This window comes from Phacochoerus africanus, chromosome 4 (genome assembly GCF_016906955.1).
Source record: "Phacochoerus africanus isolate WHEZ1 chromosome 4, ROS_Pafr_v1, whole genome shotgun sequence".
Lineage (NCBI taxonomy): Eukaryota > Metazoa > Chordata > Mammalia > Artiodactyla > Suidae > Phacochoerus > Phacochoerus africanus.
The window spans coordinates 8224054-8237709 of record NC_062547.1 but is presented as its reverse complement, the minus strand read 5'-3'; the positions used below and the strand labels follow the sequence as shown (position 1 = coordinate 8237709).

Here is a 13656-nt window from a genome sequence, read left to right as displayed (position 1 = left end):
CCCACATTCTACTTGGTTCTTCGACTTTGCATTCCCTTGTCCAGAAGGCTCCACAAGGTTTTTTTTTTTTGAAAGGACGAAAGAGTACCCAAGGTACCCAAGGTCACAGAGCTAGCAAATCAGAAGGAATTCAGTCTCCATTGTTCCCACGCCAAAGCCCTTTCCGCTCCCCCACCGGTTATGTTTGCGCCCGGGGCATCTTCTGGCGGAGGAAGGCTTGTCCAGGAAAAGGCAAGAACGACCCCTATCAAAATCCTGGGGCCCCTGGTAGCGCTCTCCTTGCCAGCCAATGACATGCCCGACGGGTGTTTGAGTGGAGGGCGACCCGCCAGGAGAGGTCACCAGCTCAGGATGCTCCTGGCTTTGGGGAACTCAGGGTGCCCCCTCTGCTGGCTAGCGACCCCCGCCTCCGCACGGGAGGGCGGCCGGAAGCCCACGACCCTTCCCGCCCCCTGCGGGTCCCCGGGATTCTAACGGAGCCGCGTGCCCGGGGCGGGGCCAAGCGCGATTGGCCGCGCGGAGCCGGGGGCGGGCCCGCGGCGGGCCGGCCGGGCGGGCGCCGACAATGAGCCTCCATAAAAGGGAGCGGCGGGGGGCTGGGGCCCCGGATTGAGCCCTCCCCGCCCGGGGTCCCGACGCTGTAGGTCTCGGGGAGGCCCTGACGCGCCGGTCGCAGGCCCGGCCGGCGAGCGGCGGGGAGGGGGCTGCAGGGGGCGGGAGGCGGCTGCTGGTTTGCGCGCCAAGGCCTGTGCGGCTGTCCTCCGGCGTCAGGTCACCGAGATCCACCCCCCAGCCCCGGCCGCGCCATGGCCCTGAAGGCCGAGGGCTCCGCACTCGACTGCTTCGAGGTGACGCTCAAATGCGAGGAAGGGGAGGACGACGAGGAGGCCATGGTGGTGGCCGTAATTCCGCGGCCCGAGCCGATGCTCCGAGGTGAGGATGGGAGGGGATCCCACTTCCGCGTCACGGTCTGGAGCTGGGGCTTCCCATCCCCAGTCGGGGGCCCTGGTGCCCCCTCCTCCACCCCCAACCCGCTCGGGCCTGGGGCCCGGCCGCCCCCTCCCCCCCTCAGTCTGAGGCCCTGGCGGGTTCTTGCTCCACCCCCACCAGGGTTTGGAATCTCAGGCCTCCCCGAATTCCCCCTCCCCCGCCCCCGCCCAGGGTCTGGAGCCTTCGATCCACGCCCCGCGCGCTCCGGATCTTCCGGTGCCCGAGCGCCCCCTCGCCCGGGCCCAGCACGACGGCTTCGAGGTGACGCTGGCCGGTCCCCCAAACCGCGGATACTGCGGAGGCAGAGGCAGGCCCATGGTCCAGGCTGTGTTCTAGGCCGAGGGGCTGCAGGGCCTCCAGGCCGGAGGCTGGGCCACGCACCGTGGTGTCCGGAGCGACTCGGTGGGTGGAGGCAGGCGCCTCTGCAGCCCGCCAAGAGGAGGATTTTCAGGGCGCTCCGTTCCTAAAGCTTTTCTGCTGTCCCCTCTGCATTCCCGGGCCTTGCCCTTGAATGAGCCACAGGTGTCAGATTCCAGCGCTTGAGGAGCGAAAGGGATAGATAGCAAACAGCACCCAGTTTTGCAAAAGAAGTGCTCTGAAGGGCGCCCTCAGCCACTACGAAGAGATTGGCCTTGGGAAGGGGTTTGAGGAGCAGTCTGGGAGCTCTCGCTTTTCCCTCCTCCCTCACCGCTTTCTGCAGTCCTCAGGATCTTGCAAATCATAAAGAAATGTCAAGGGCCACTGTGGTGGAAGCCTAACTGTTCAGGAAAATGCAGATCTTTTCATTCCTGGATAGCTCATTCTTTATGGGGGACAATACCGGAAAGAGGGTGAGAGGGAGGCCTTTTCCTTTAGTTTCAGTAGAGTGTATCCGTGTCTCCTTGCACTGCCTGCCTTCTTTTTGCAGTCATGGGGGTTATAAAATGCGGGAAAGAAAATCCCGCTACCCTTCTGAGAGCTTTCAAAGCAAAAGAGGTTCTTTCCCTGCTTCTCAGTGCTCAGTGCCAGGCTGGCTGAGTTAATCCTCTCACCAAGAGCATTCTTCTTCCCCAGAGAAGTAAAAGTCATTCATCAGGTATTTTGGGGAGCACCTACTATTTCGGACACTGTTTTAGACTGGCCATGCTGATTGCTATAAGCAAAGATAAAGCTCTGCTCTTCCGGAACATGCGCGCGCGCGCGTGCACACACACACTAATGAACAAAGCAAATATAGACATGTGCGTCGCATGTTGAGTGGCAATAGGTGATTCAGAGAACAGTAAGTCAAAGTAAGGAGAAAAGAGTTGGGGTGTTTTATTTGCCTGTCAAGTGGGCAGGAAAGGCTTGTGTAATAAGATGCATTTTGAGCATAGACCCTAAGAAAGCGAGGGAAGGGAACCTGTAGATAATGGGAGGCAAAACATCTTGGGCAGAGCTTATGACAAGTGCACAGGTCCTGAAGCAGAAGCTTCCTGGAAGATTTGGGGTGGGGGAGGAAGAAAAGACTAAATGAAGGCTTTGGGCCAGGGGGGTTGGAAGGATGGGCTTCCCACTTGCTGAGATGGGAGGGCTGGGGTGCAGGATTGTGGGGTAGGGCATTAAGGTTGGAACCTGTTTGTTTATGACATATGTAAGCAGAAAGGTCAGATGGGAAGTTAGGGCATATGACTCTAAATTTCCTGCAACGGAGTTCCCCTGTGGCTCAGCGGTTAATGAACCCGACTAGGATCCATGAGGATGTGGCTTCAATCCCTGGCCTTGCTCAGTGGGTTAAGGCTCTGGCATTGCCATGGGCTGTGGTGTAGGTCACACACGAGGCTTGGATCTGGTGTGGCTGTGGCTGTGGCCTAGGCCAGCAGCTATAGCTCTGATCCAACTCCTATCCTGGGAACTTCCATATGCCGAGAGTGCGGCCCTAAAAAGCAAAAAATAAATAAAGTTCCTGGGCGAGTCTGGCTAGAGGTGTAGACCTGGGAGTTGTCAGCAGGCAGCTGTAGGGAAGAGACCATCAGAGGAGCGAGGTAGACGGAAGGGATCCAAGGGCAGAGTCATGGAATGTCGCATTGACTCCAGTCTGGATGTCGAGCCATTCCTCATCAAATGCTGCTAAATGCCGCTACATGGCAGGCCCTGCACTGGGTGCTGCAGGCACAGGTGTGAAGGATAAAAAGTCCATTCTGGAGTTCCCGTCGTGGCGCAGTGGTTAACGAATCCGACTAGGAACCATGAGGTCGCGGGCTCGGTCCCTGCCCTTGCTCAGTGGGTTAAGGATCCAGCGTTGCTGTGAGCTATGGTGTAGGTTGCAGACGTGGCTCGGATCCCGCGTTGCTGTGGCTCTGGCATAGGCTGGCGGCTGCAGCTCCAATTGGACCCCTAGCCTGGGAACCTCCATATGCCGCGGGAGCGGCCCAAGAAATAGCAAAAAAGACAAAAAAAAAAAAGTCCATTCTGTCCTGGACCTCTGTTGTTGTGGGGAAACTCTGTGAACACACAAAGCGCATCAGACGGCGTTGTGTACTTTGGAGGAAAAGAAACAGTGAGGGGAACGGGGAGCACAGGTGGGGCAGAGACGCCTTGGTGAGAAGACACGTCTTTTGGAGAAGAAACAGGCATGAATGCCCAAAAAAGAGCCCCAGTGAAGTAAGAGAAGAACCAATAGAAGGTGGTGCCCAGGAATCCAGGTGACAGAAATCAAGATGGAGAAAGCAATTGGTCAAAGGATGAAGTTCAAGAGCCGACTGCTAGATTTATCATCAGTGACCTTGGCAAAAGCTGTGCTGGAGGAGTGGTGGGAAAGACAGCACAGCTGCAACCAAGAGGTCAAGATTCCTGTCCGGGGTCACATGGAAGAGGTGCAAGCCAGCCTTGGAGCTGTCTTCTGAAACCAAGCCAATTTTCATACCCATTTCCAATGCCACCTCTTCCAGGCAGTCCGCAGGTGTTGGGGCCTCCCATATTTGTATCTTGCCCCTTCTTAGGAGGCAAGACGGGTGCGGCCATGAGGAATCAGAGGCACTGAGCTGCCAGGCTACCATGGGTCTGAGCCTGCATCCTTTGCTGAGCTGAGAAGGGGTCCAACCTTGTAGGAGCTCATGGTTGATGGGCACAGGGAACAGGTGGCGTGTTGACCAGTAGAAATGGGTAGAGTCACCACTGCAAAGGCTTTGGGCATTGTGGAAGGGGAAGCTAGTTCCAACAGGGTGGGGTGGCCTCTTGATGGGGCCTTAATGGATGGAGGAACAGGCGTGGACGCGCCACTGATAGAAGGCTCGTTGAGCCTCTCCTCTACTGTGTGCCAGGCCCTGTGGGGACCATAAGATGACAAAATTGGCCGTTTTTGTCCTCCAGGCAGTGTGCACTTTGGCCTGGAGGTCCGGTATGGATCTAACCAGCTGCAGGTGTGGAAGGTGGAGAGGGCTTGACGGGGGTGAGGGTTTGAGCAGGGCCGGGAAGGAAGTAGAGTTTGCCAGACTGATCCCCGGGTGGTCTGGACAGATGTGCCAAGGCCAAAGACATGCAGCAATGTAGCCTGTTGGAAAAATTGGTTGGACCTGTGGTCCAAGACCAGATTGAGGTAGCAGGGTACACGGAGACGCATGGGCTATGCTTAACGTGGCCAGCGCCTCATGGGCTCCAGGGGAAAGAGACTCGGTGGGAATGTTCCCTGCACACACTCATGTTTGAGGAGTCAGGTTCTCTGTCTTTATCGGTCCCCCCCCCACTTCTCTCTGTAGTGGCCCAGCAGGAGAAGACCCCCCCGCCGAGGCCCAGCCTACTGGAGGCGGGCGGCGATGGCTGTGAGGAGCCCAAGCAGCAGGTGTCTTGGGAGCAGGAGTTCCTGGTGGGGAACAGCCCGGGAGGCAGCGGGCGGGCCCTGTGCATGGTGTGCGGGGCCGAGATCCGGGCCCCCTCGGCAGACACGGCGCGCACCCACATCCTGGAGCAGCACCCTCACACCCTGGACCTGAGCCCTTCCGAGAAGAGCAACATCCTGGAGGCCTGGAGTGAGGGGGTGGCCCTTTTGCAAGACTTCAGAGCTGAGCAGCCATCCCCACCCCACTCAGGTAGCTGGGCCAGGCGGGGGCGGGGGGCGGTGGTGGAGGGAGAAGTCAGAACTCTTGTCGCTCATGGGCGTCTGCCCCCTTCAGACCCAGGCCGGGATGTCGATGCAGACCCAGACTCGGACCCCGACCCTGCCAAAATGCCAGCGGAGATTGTCGTGCTCCTCGACTCCGAGGACAGCACGTCCCTCCCCAGAAGGAGCCGGCCCCGGGGACTCCGCCCTCTGGAGCTTCCCGGTCAGTCCTGAGAAGCCAGTGAGGACGGGGGTGGGGAAGCTGGGGCCCTGCGTGCCGGTGGGGGCAGGCTGTTGGGGGGAGGCTGCAGGAACTGGGCTTCTTGAAAAGATCGCTGTGTCTCGCAGCCGCCCCGGCCCCAGAGCCAGTGAGCAAGAAGCCCCGTGGTCAGAGATGGAAGGAGCCCCCTGGAGAGGAGCCGGTCAGAAAGAAAAGAGGCAGACCCATGACCAAACCCCTGGACCTGGACCCTGACCCTGACCCAGGTGAAGAGGGAGGTGTGGGCTCCAGGAGGAAGGCTGGGGCCGTGGGAGGGGGAGCAGGCACCTGCACCTCACCCGAGGCCGCAGACTCCGCCCTCGGGATGCTGGCCTTGGTGGGGTGGGCAGCCCGGCCTTCTGGACTCACGGTCCGTCCTGTCCTCCCTTCCAGATCCCCCTTCACCTGACTCACCCACAGAGACTTTCGCAGCTCCCCCCGAGGTCCGACACTTCACCGATGGCAGCTTTCCCCCCGGCTTCGTCCTCCAGCTCTTCTCCCACACCCAGCTCAGGGCCTCAGACAGCAAGGACTCGCCCAAAGAGGGGGGAGTTGCAGAAGGAGGCCTTCTCCAGGCGGAAAGCCCCTCTCCAGGTGAGCTCCTGGGAGGGGACGACGACAACGAGCGGGGAATCAGGCAGGCCATTTCCCCGGGGTCTGGCCTCCAAGAGGCTGCTCTGCAGCAGAGCCCAGGGTAGAGGGGGCTTATGCCCCGGTCCCCTGGCAGGTGGATTTGAATGACACAGGCTGGCCGGAGAGGTAAGCATTTTGCGAGCTCCTTGGGCGTGTCCTGATTAATAGGTTGTGTCAGGCCAGTGCTCCCCAGAGCCCAACACCCATCACCCACTTAAGGTTGAGTCCAACTGGAGCCTGAGCTGCCCACCTTGGCCCTAGAAGAGCAGGGGCCTAGATGAGACTGAATACAGGAGATGAGACTGAGCACCTGCCACCTCCGCTGTGTGTTGTCTGACAGCAGTGAGCACTTGTGCTTCTGTCACATGGTCTGATTTTAAGAGACTTTTATGTGCAGATCTTTTGTCCTCTATAAAAGTGTCTTCTCCAGATGGATAGGCTGAGCCTCAGAGAGCTGGTCCCTTCTCCATGGTCCTTGTACACGTTTCCTGTGGCTGCTGTAACAAATTGCCGCAAACTTAGTGGCTTACACCAGCACAGATGTACTACTTTCTAGTTCCAGAGATCAGCGACCTGAGCCACTCTCACTGGGCCGATGGTCCTTTCTGGATCCTCAGGGGAGAGGTTTGCCTCCTGCAGCTTCTAGCGGCCGCCTGCGTCTGTGCTCTCCATCCGTCTTCAGAGTCAGCGATGCCATTTTTCGTTCTGACTCTTCTCCCTCCTTCTCCTCCTCCTCCTTTGAGGACCCTCACAATTACCCTGAGCCCACCCACACCAACCAGGGGGTCTCTTTTTTCACACACTCGGCTGATGAGCAACGTCGGTTCCATTTGCAGCCTTAGTTCTTCCTCCTGTGTAGTGTATACCGCATTGACTGGCCCTGCGGGTTAGGACATGGACGTCTTTGGGGAGGATTCTGCTACCACAGTCACCAAGCAGTCGCAGAATTCAGTTGAGACTAGTCTGTCCAGTGGGGGCAGCAGCTGAGCCTGGCTCCTCTCTTGGTCTCTCCAGGCCATGCCCTGCTCACAGCATCCTGGGCTCTTGAAGGAGTGAATGGGTGACACAGAGAGTGTCTTGTCCTTCCTGCCTGAAATGGGCATTTGAAGTTGGAGCCCTGATGGCACATGGGGTGCAGGAGGCTCCCCAGGGCAGGGCTCTCAAAAAAGGAGGTGTGCTCTTTGCCTAAAGAGAGGAGAGGAGTTCCCATCATGGCACAGTGTAAACAAATCCGACTAGGAACCATGAGGACACAGGTTCGATCCCTGGCCTCACTCAGTGGGTTAAGGATCCGGCATTGCCTTGAGCTGTGGTGTGGGTCACAGACGTGGCTTGGATCTGATGTGGCTGTGGCATAGCTGTAGCTCCGATATGACCCCTAGCCTAGGAACTTTCATTTGCCGCAGGTGCAGCCCTAAAAAGCGGGGAAAAAAAAAAAAGGCAACATGCCTTGGTGGTGTCCACTGTCGGGAACTTGGCTCCTCCCCCCTGCACGTTCACCTGGGGGCTCCCTGGGAGCCTTGTGGCTCTGTGTGCTTGTAAGTGCACGTGTGCTTTCATCTGTTTATTTTTTACCAAAAGGGGCTCCGCTTTTCTTAGTCTGGATGTGGGCCGCACCGCTCCAGGTCTTCACTGTCTCAGGTTTCATCCAGGGTCGCCTCCCAGGACCGGGCTCTGCCTGGACTTGAGTGTTTCCTGAGCCCCCGTGCATCCTCCCCGGACCCCTGCTTTAAGTGGCTGGCCTCTTCCTCTGGCTAATGGGTCTTCTGGTTTCATTCTCAAAAGAGGGCCTTCATTTCAGGCCCTGGGGTACCCTGCGCCCAAACTCCCCCTCTCTGGAGTGACCAGTAGCTGAGAAGGGCACCCCCTGAGATCTCAGGTTCATATGGGGGGAGTGGGCAAAGCCTGGGGTTCACAGGGCTGATTGAATGATGTGAGGGGGTTCCCGGTAGTGGCAGGGTCCTGTGGAGGTTGGAGATGGTCCAGAAACTGCGGGCGACACTAAGTGACAAAGCAGAAAGTGTTCCTGAAGCGCAGCCCCAAGGGAAGTGCTCTGGGAGACGACAAGGGCACGGCCACCTCTGCCCCCAAGAAGCTCACAGTCTGCCCCAGGGCACCGTGAGTGATGGGGCGCTCATGGTGGCTCTGCAGAGCATGGCTCCAGACTGTTTGGGGTGTTAAGAAACCTACACTCAGGTGTCTCAGAAACCTGTGAGGCCTCAACCAGAATGTCTCTACTTGGAGTTACTCAATTTCTCCAAGGATTTTATTTTTTTATTTTATTATTATTATTTTTTTTTCAAGGATTTTATGAGTAAAGATCCTACCCTTTGGGGGCACAGCAGGTTAAGGATCCAGCACTGTCCCCTCTGTGGTTGGCATTGTTGTTGTGGCTCTGGTTCAGTCCCTGGCCCAGGAACTTCAGGGGCCTCTCGGCATGAGAGCCCACTCACAAATAGTGGGGAAAGCTTCTTGGAGTTCCCTGGGGTGGCTCAGCAGGTTAAGGATCTGGCGTTGTCACTGCTGTGGCTCAGGTTCAATCCCTGGCCCAGGAACTTCCACATGCCACAGTTGTGGCCCCCAAAAAAGTCTCTTTGTCTTGCTGGTGTTTAATTTGAGTAGGAGCTAGAAATCTGGCTAGGGATACCTTGGCTAAACCCATGTGTTCCCAGGCTGGACCAAGGAGAAGGGGGAGGGAGTGGGTGTGGGTGTGTGTGTGTGTGTGTGTGTGTGTGTGTGTGTGAGAGAGAGAGAGAGAGAGACGGTGATTTTGCAAGTGTCATAAGGGGCAAGGTCCTGTTTCACTGCTGAACCCTCAGCACCTAGAACAGGGCCTGGCACCAAGGACGCCCTCAGGAAGGATTTATTGGCAGGCGAGTGGGTGGTGGCTGCCTCACTTGTCATTCTGGTGGTGACATTTCCATTCTCTGCTCAGAGACGAGCCTTATTGAGAAACAAGAGGAACAGGCTCCGGCCACCCTCTGAGAAGGTGTGCACGTGCACACACGTGCACAAGTGTGGAGGAAGAAGGGGGGCGAAGCTGGGGAAGCAGAGGGATTTGGGCACAACTGGGAGGGAAGCGGAGGCAGTTCAGGGATCAGGCTGCCAAGGGGCCTCCGCGTGTCCCAGGGCCGATGCGTCCTCCCGGCTTTGCTCGCTGAGGGCCTGGGGCTCTGGTCACCCGCTGCTCTCACTCTTCTGATGCTCCCTCCCCCATCACGCGCCCCTCCGCCCTCCCTGCCACCCGCAGGAATTGGCACTTCCTGAACTCTTTCGTATGGTGTTTCCTGAAACCCACGCAACCACCTTATGTTCTGTATTATGACGTCCCTTCTACAGAAGAGGGAACTGAGCCTTGGGGAGGTGTGGTCCCCTCTCCACTCGGCCGGTATGGCCGGTACGCGGCAGCCCGTGCATTTCTCCTGGGCCCCGTGCAGACCTGCCCTGCCTGCGGGGAGTGCCCGGGATTAGTTCCTTCGGACCGTGAATTGTTCTTTTCTCTGGTTCTTCCTTGTCACCCTGTACAAAGCTGTTCTTTCTCCTTTCTGGACCCCTCGTCCCTCCCTAGCCATCCTAGCCCCTGTCCCATTTGTCCCTAAGCCTTTTTCAGCAAAGCTGGAGAGCTTTTCTGTACTGACTGCCTCCAAGACTGTCTTTGGAAGCCACTTGAATCCCACCTTTCATGCTCAGCACCCCACGCTCAAATGGCTTTTTTGGCAGGATCGCCACCGACGTCTGTCACGGTAGGCCCAGCGGTCAGGTCTCAGACCTTGTCTTTCCGGGCCTGGCAGGACCAAGGCTCCCCTCCCTCCCTCCTTCCCGGAGACACATTCTGCCCCTGGCTTCTTCGAAGGCAGTTGCTCCTGCGCCTCTTGCCCGTTTGTTCCCAGCTTCCCAGGTTGGCTTCTGGGCTTGTTCTTCCATTTCTCGAATGTGTGCTCCTTTGGGTGGAGACGTTTCTGTTTCATTCACTGGGATTTCCCCAGTGCCCAGCACAGGATGTTTGGTGAAGGAACAGATGACGGAATGGATGACCCGGCTGTGGCTCAGGATCTGCGCTCCCCCCTGTGTGATGCCGTCCAGGCTCACAGCTTGGAGCGCCCTTGAGGAGCTCACAAGCCCACCTTTTTCCTTCGTCAGTCCCGGCCTCTCTCTTGCCCGTGTGACATGTCTGGATGGTCCTCTAAGATCTCTCAAACTTGGCATTTCTGAGGGGAACCCTGCCTCCCCCTCCCCACCCCGCTTGCCGCGAAGCCTGAAGCCCTGTTTGATTTGCTTGGGCCAAACCCTCGGAGTCATCCTCGTCCATCTCTCAGACTCCACATCGGTCGTCAGCTAACCTGTTAGGCCCACCTTCAAACTGCTCAGAATCGACCCCCCTCGCTCCTACTGCTGTGACCTCAGTCCACGATTCCTTAAACGACCCTCGAACCTGTTTCCCGGACAAGTGGGCTTCTGTTCTTTGCCCTCGTCCGTCTCCTACAGCAGCCACGGCCCCTGTTGAAAACACAAATGGGATCCCGTCACTGCTCTGCTCAGAGCCCTCCGGCAGTGTCGCCTCACCCTCCAGATAAAAGCCAGAGTCCTCGTGGTGACCGGTGGTCCTCACGCCGGGGCCTTTATCTCTCCCACTCACCGGGGCGTCCGCATTTGCTCTTTCTCCCACGAGGAGTGCTGTGCCCCAGCCAGACACCGCTGCCCCGTCGTTTCCTATACATCTTCCCTCCCTTGTCAGCTCCCTGAGGCCTTCCCTGCTACCCTGTTCCCTTCACGGCTGTCTTGTCTGTGTATATGATACAACAGATGTGTTTTTTAATTTCGTTGTCCTGTTCACTGGCTCTCAGCACTGGGACGTAAGTTCCAAGGCCACTTGGCCCCATGGACTGGGATACCCCTAGCACCTGGAGGAGCGGGGCACGGTGCAGTTGCCCAGTAAGTTATTGTTGAATTAAAGAGCAGATGAGTGGGCTCCTTTGTCAGAGAGACGAAAGAAGCTCCTGTGGACACAAAGCATTTTGTTGAGTTGCACAGCCCAGTGGCAACCATGGAGTCGTCTTAAGTCTCAACAAACCTAACAGCAAAATTGTACCTGTTTTCTCTGCCACATTTTAAATCACCGTGTCTCTGGAGCTCCTGTTGTGGTACAGCGGAAGTGAATCCGACTAGGAACCATGAGGTTGTGGGTTCGATCCCTGGCCTCGCTCAGTGGGTTAAGGATCGGGCGTTGCTGTGAGCTGTGGTATAGGCCAGCGGCTGTAGCTCCGATTCGACCTCTAGCCTGGGAACCTCCATCCATATGCCACGGGTGTGGCTCTAAAAAGACAGAAAAGACAAAAAAAAAAAAACAGTCAGTCAATCCATCACCATGTCTCTAGAAACAGTGCAGAAGAAACCCCGAGGTAATACGATGCCACAACAGTTGCAACCCCCGTTTTCTTTGCTTTTCAATGTAACTTGCATATGCCACGTTGAAGGGACAACTTGGTAGCTGCACTGTGGCTGTCGGCACTCTTGAGGTTTTGGCCATTATGAGTAGCTTCTCTGCACTGCTAAGGGGGACGGCTGACTCCTCCGTGGTCAGGGCAGCAAAGCAGAGCCAGGAATCGCCCTCCAGGGCTCTTTCCTCTACCTTGCATGTTCACCTGAGAGCTCCCTTGTGGGCAAAGCCAGGCCTTTTTCTGCTTGGGGGTATTTCCCCAACCCATCAGGCTAGGGTGCCAGGAAGGTTTAGATGAAATGGAGTCCACTGAAGGTAAGAGTGGAAGGAGCAGGGGACAGCGCAGAGCATCCGAAATACACGGGGGAGGCAGGCTGCAGGGGGCCTGCTGATGCCCGAGGAGGCCCTAGTGCTTGGTGCTGGTCCTTGGATGAGCCACGAGCTGAGCCTCCCACTGTCCCTGGGCTTCCCCTCAGACCACAGGTACTGGGCTGTGGAATTGAAGGCCTTGAAATGAGGGGTGCAGTGTGCCAAGACCCCCAGGGGACATCCTTGTGGTGGGCTGCCCGGAGGGCCCTGACTCTGCTCTCTGCTCCCATCCCTGCCCAGCTCCCCCTCCGGGGCTTCGCGGGACGCTGGATCTCCAGGTTATCCGCGTGCGGCTGGAGGAGCCCCCGGCAGTGAGCCTCCTGCAAGACTGGTCCAAGCACCCCCAGGGCAGCAAGGGTGTGGGAGCAGGTGACACCCCAGACTGGCCCTCGGTTCTGTCGGAATCCAGCACCACTGTCAGGGGGCAGCCAGAGGCAGGGAGTGGCGTGTAGGTTCTTGCTTTTCTGGGGTGGGAGGGAGGGAGGGAGGAGGCAGTGTCCCCCTTCGGCTTGTCACTCAGAGCTGCCCGACTCGGCCACCTGATGGAGAGTAAAACCAGGTGCCAAGGCAGGATGGAGGAGAGGAAGGCGGGTAGCATCTGCTGTCCCCGCGGCGATGGAGAACGTCTCCCCAGCAAGACAGAGGCCAGGCCAGGGGGGCCGAGGGCTGTCGGGCTGTCGGGCTGTTGTGCAGTAGGGCATTGGGCCTGTGGAGAACACCCACTGATCCTTCCTTTTGCTGACCCAGACCTCTGGCCCCCTGACCTCCTCCCGCCCCTCGGCCCCCACCATTCTCCCTTGGCACAGTGCCTTACACAAGAGGTGGTCGCGACGGTGTTGAACTGAGTCCCACTACCTCGGGGGCTGCCTCTCCTCCCCCACCTGTTCAGGCTCCTAAACCAGGAGCCTCCATTACCTCTTCCCGCTCCGTCCCCGCAGGTGGCCAGAACAGCCTGCCTGGGGGCTCGGTCACTCCTGCTCTCGTGTTCACCTCTTTTCCTGTTGTATATATCTCCTTTGTTGACAATAAATTATTTTTTTTATGAAGAGAGTTCCGTCTGGGCCATCATTGGGGGAAGGGGTTTCCTGGAGCGACCTCGAGGGGCAGAAGGGCTGAGAGGTGGTTCTGGGTGGGAGCCAGAAAGCCACTATCCCGGAGGCTGAAACAGGAGCAGGCTTTGTTGGGCCCGTGGGCTGAGGCTGTGTTGGCATCAGAGGAGCACCTCGCCCTTTCCCCTTCCCCCTGACCCACGTGGCAGGCCTCCGTCTAAGGCAGGCCACACTGGAGGCCCCAGGGGCACTCACCCCCTAGGAACTGAGACTATGGCCTTTCCAAAGGGCCCCGGTTGTGGCCAGCACCTCCACTGGGTGGCTGGCTTCCTGGTCCCCAGACCAGGAGATGACCTGCTTTGGGTCCCTTCACTAGATTCCTTGCCCTCGTCCTCCTAAACCAGCCGTTCTTGGCCACATCTGAGTGGATTCGTGCTTTTCCTCTTTGGTCATGGGGCTTTCGGGAGAGGCACAGAGAGCTTCTGTTCAGATCCCAAACTTGACCGTCACGTTTAGAATCCAGGAGTGAGTGGGCTGAATAGGGGCAGCCCACCCACTGCTCCACTCCTCCAGCCTCCTGTAACGACCCCAACCCTGTCCGGTTTTGAGACGGACCAGAAAGCTGGGCCCTAAATCCACAAGGATGTGTGTGCCTGTCTGAGGGGTGTCACCCACGGGCCCGACGAGGTGTGAGTTGGCTCCTGGGACGTGGTTGTGTCTCCCGTACTGACAGACTCAGGAGAAGGAGCCCAGGGATGTGTGGGCCCTCTTCCATGGAGAGCAGATGTCCAGTGCTGGACGAGGAGAAGTGGGCAAGGATGCAGCCCTCGTGCCTAGGGTGGCTTCACCAGTGCGCGACGTC

General features: G+C 58.0%; 1 protein-coding gene across 1 annotated transcript; it reads left to right on the top strand.

Moving 5' to 3' along the window:
• Positions 1-560: 560 nt before the first annotated feature.
• Positions 561-12795, top strand: SPINDOC (spindlin interactor and repressor of chromatin binding). Its single transcript, XM_047775441.1, has 6 exons — positions 561-933; positions 4707-5036; positions 5121-5270; positions 5396-5533; positions 5700-5900; positions 11986-12795. Exons 1-6 carry the CDS (start codon positions 807-809, stop codon positions 12195-12197), a joined length of 1158 nt encoding a protein of 385 aa, XP_047631397.1. The 5' UTR covers positions 561-806; the 3' UTR covers positions 12198-12795.
• The last annotated feature ends 861 nt before the right edge of the window (positions 12796-13656 follow it).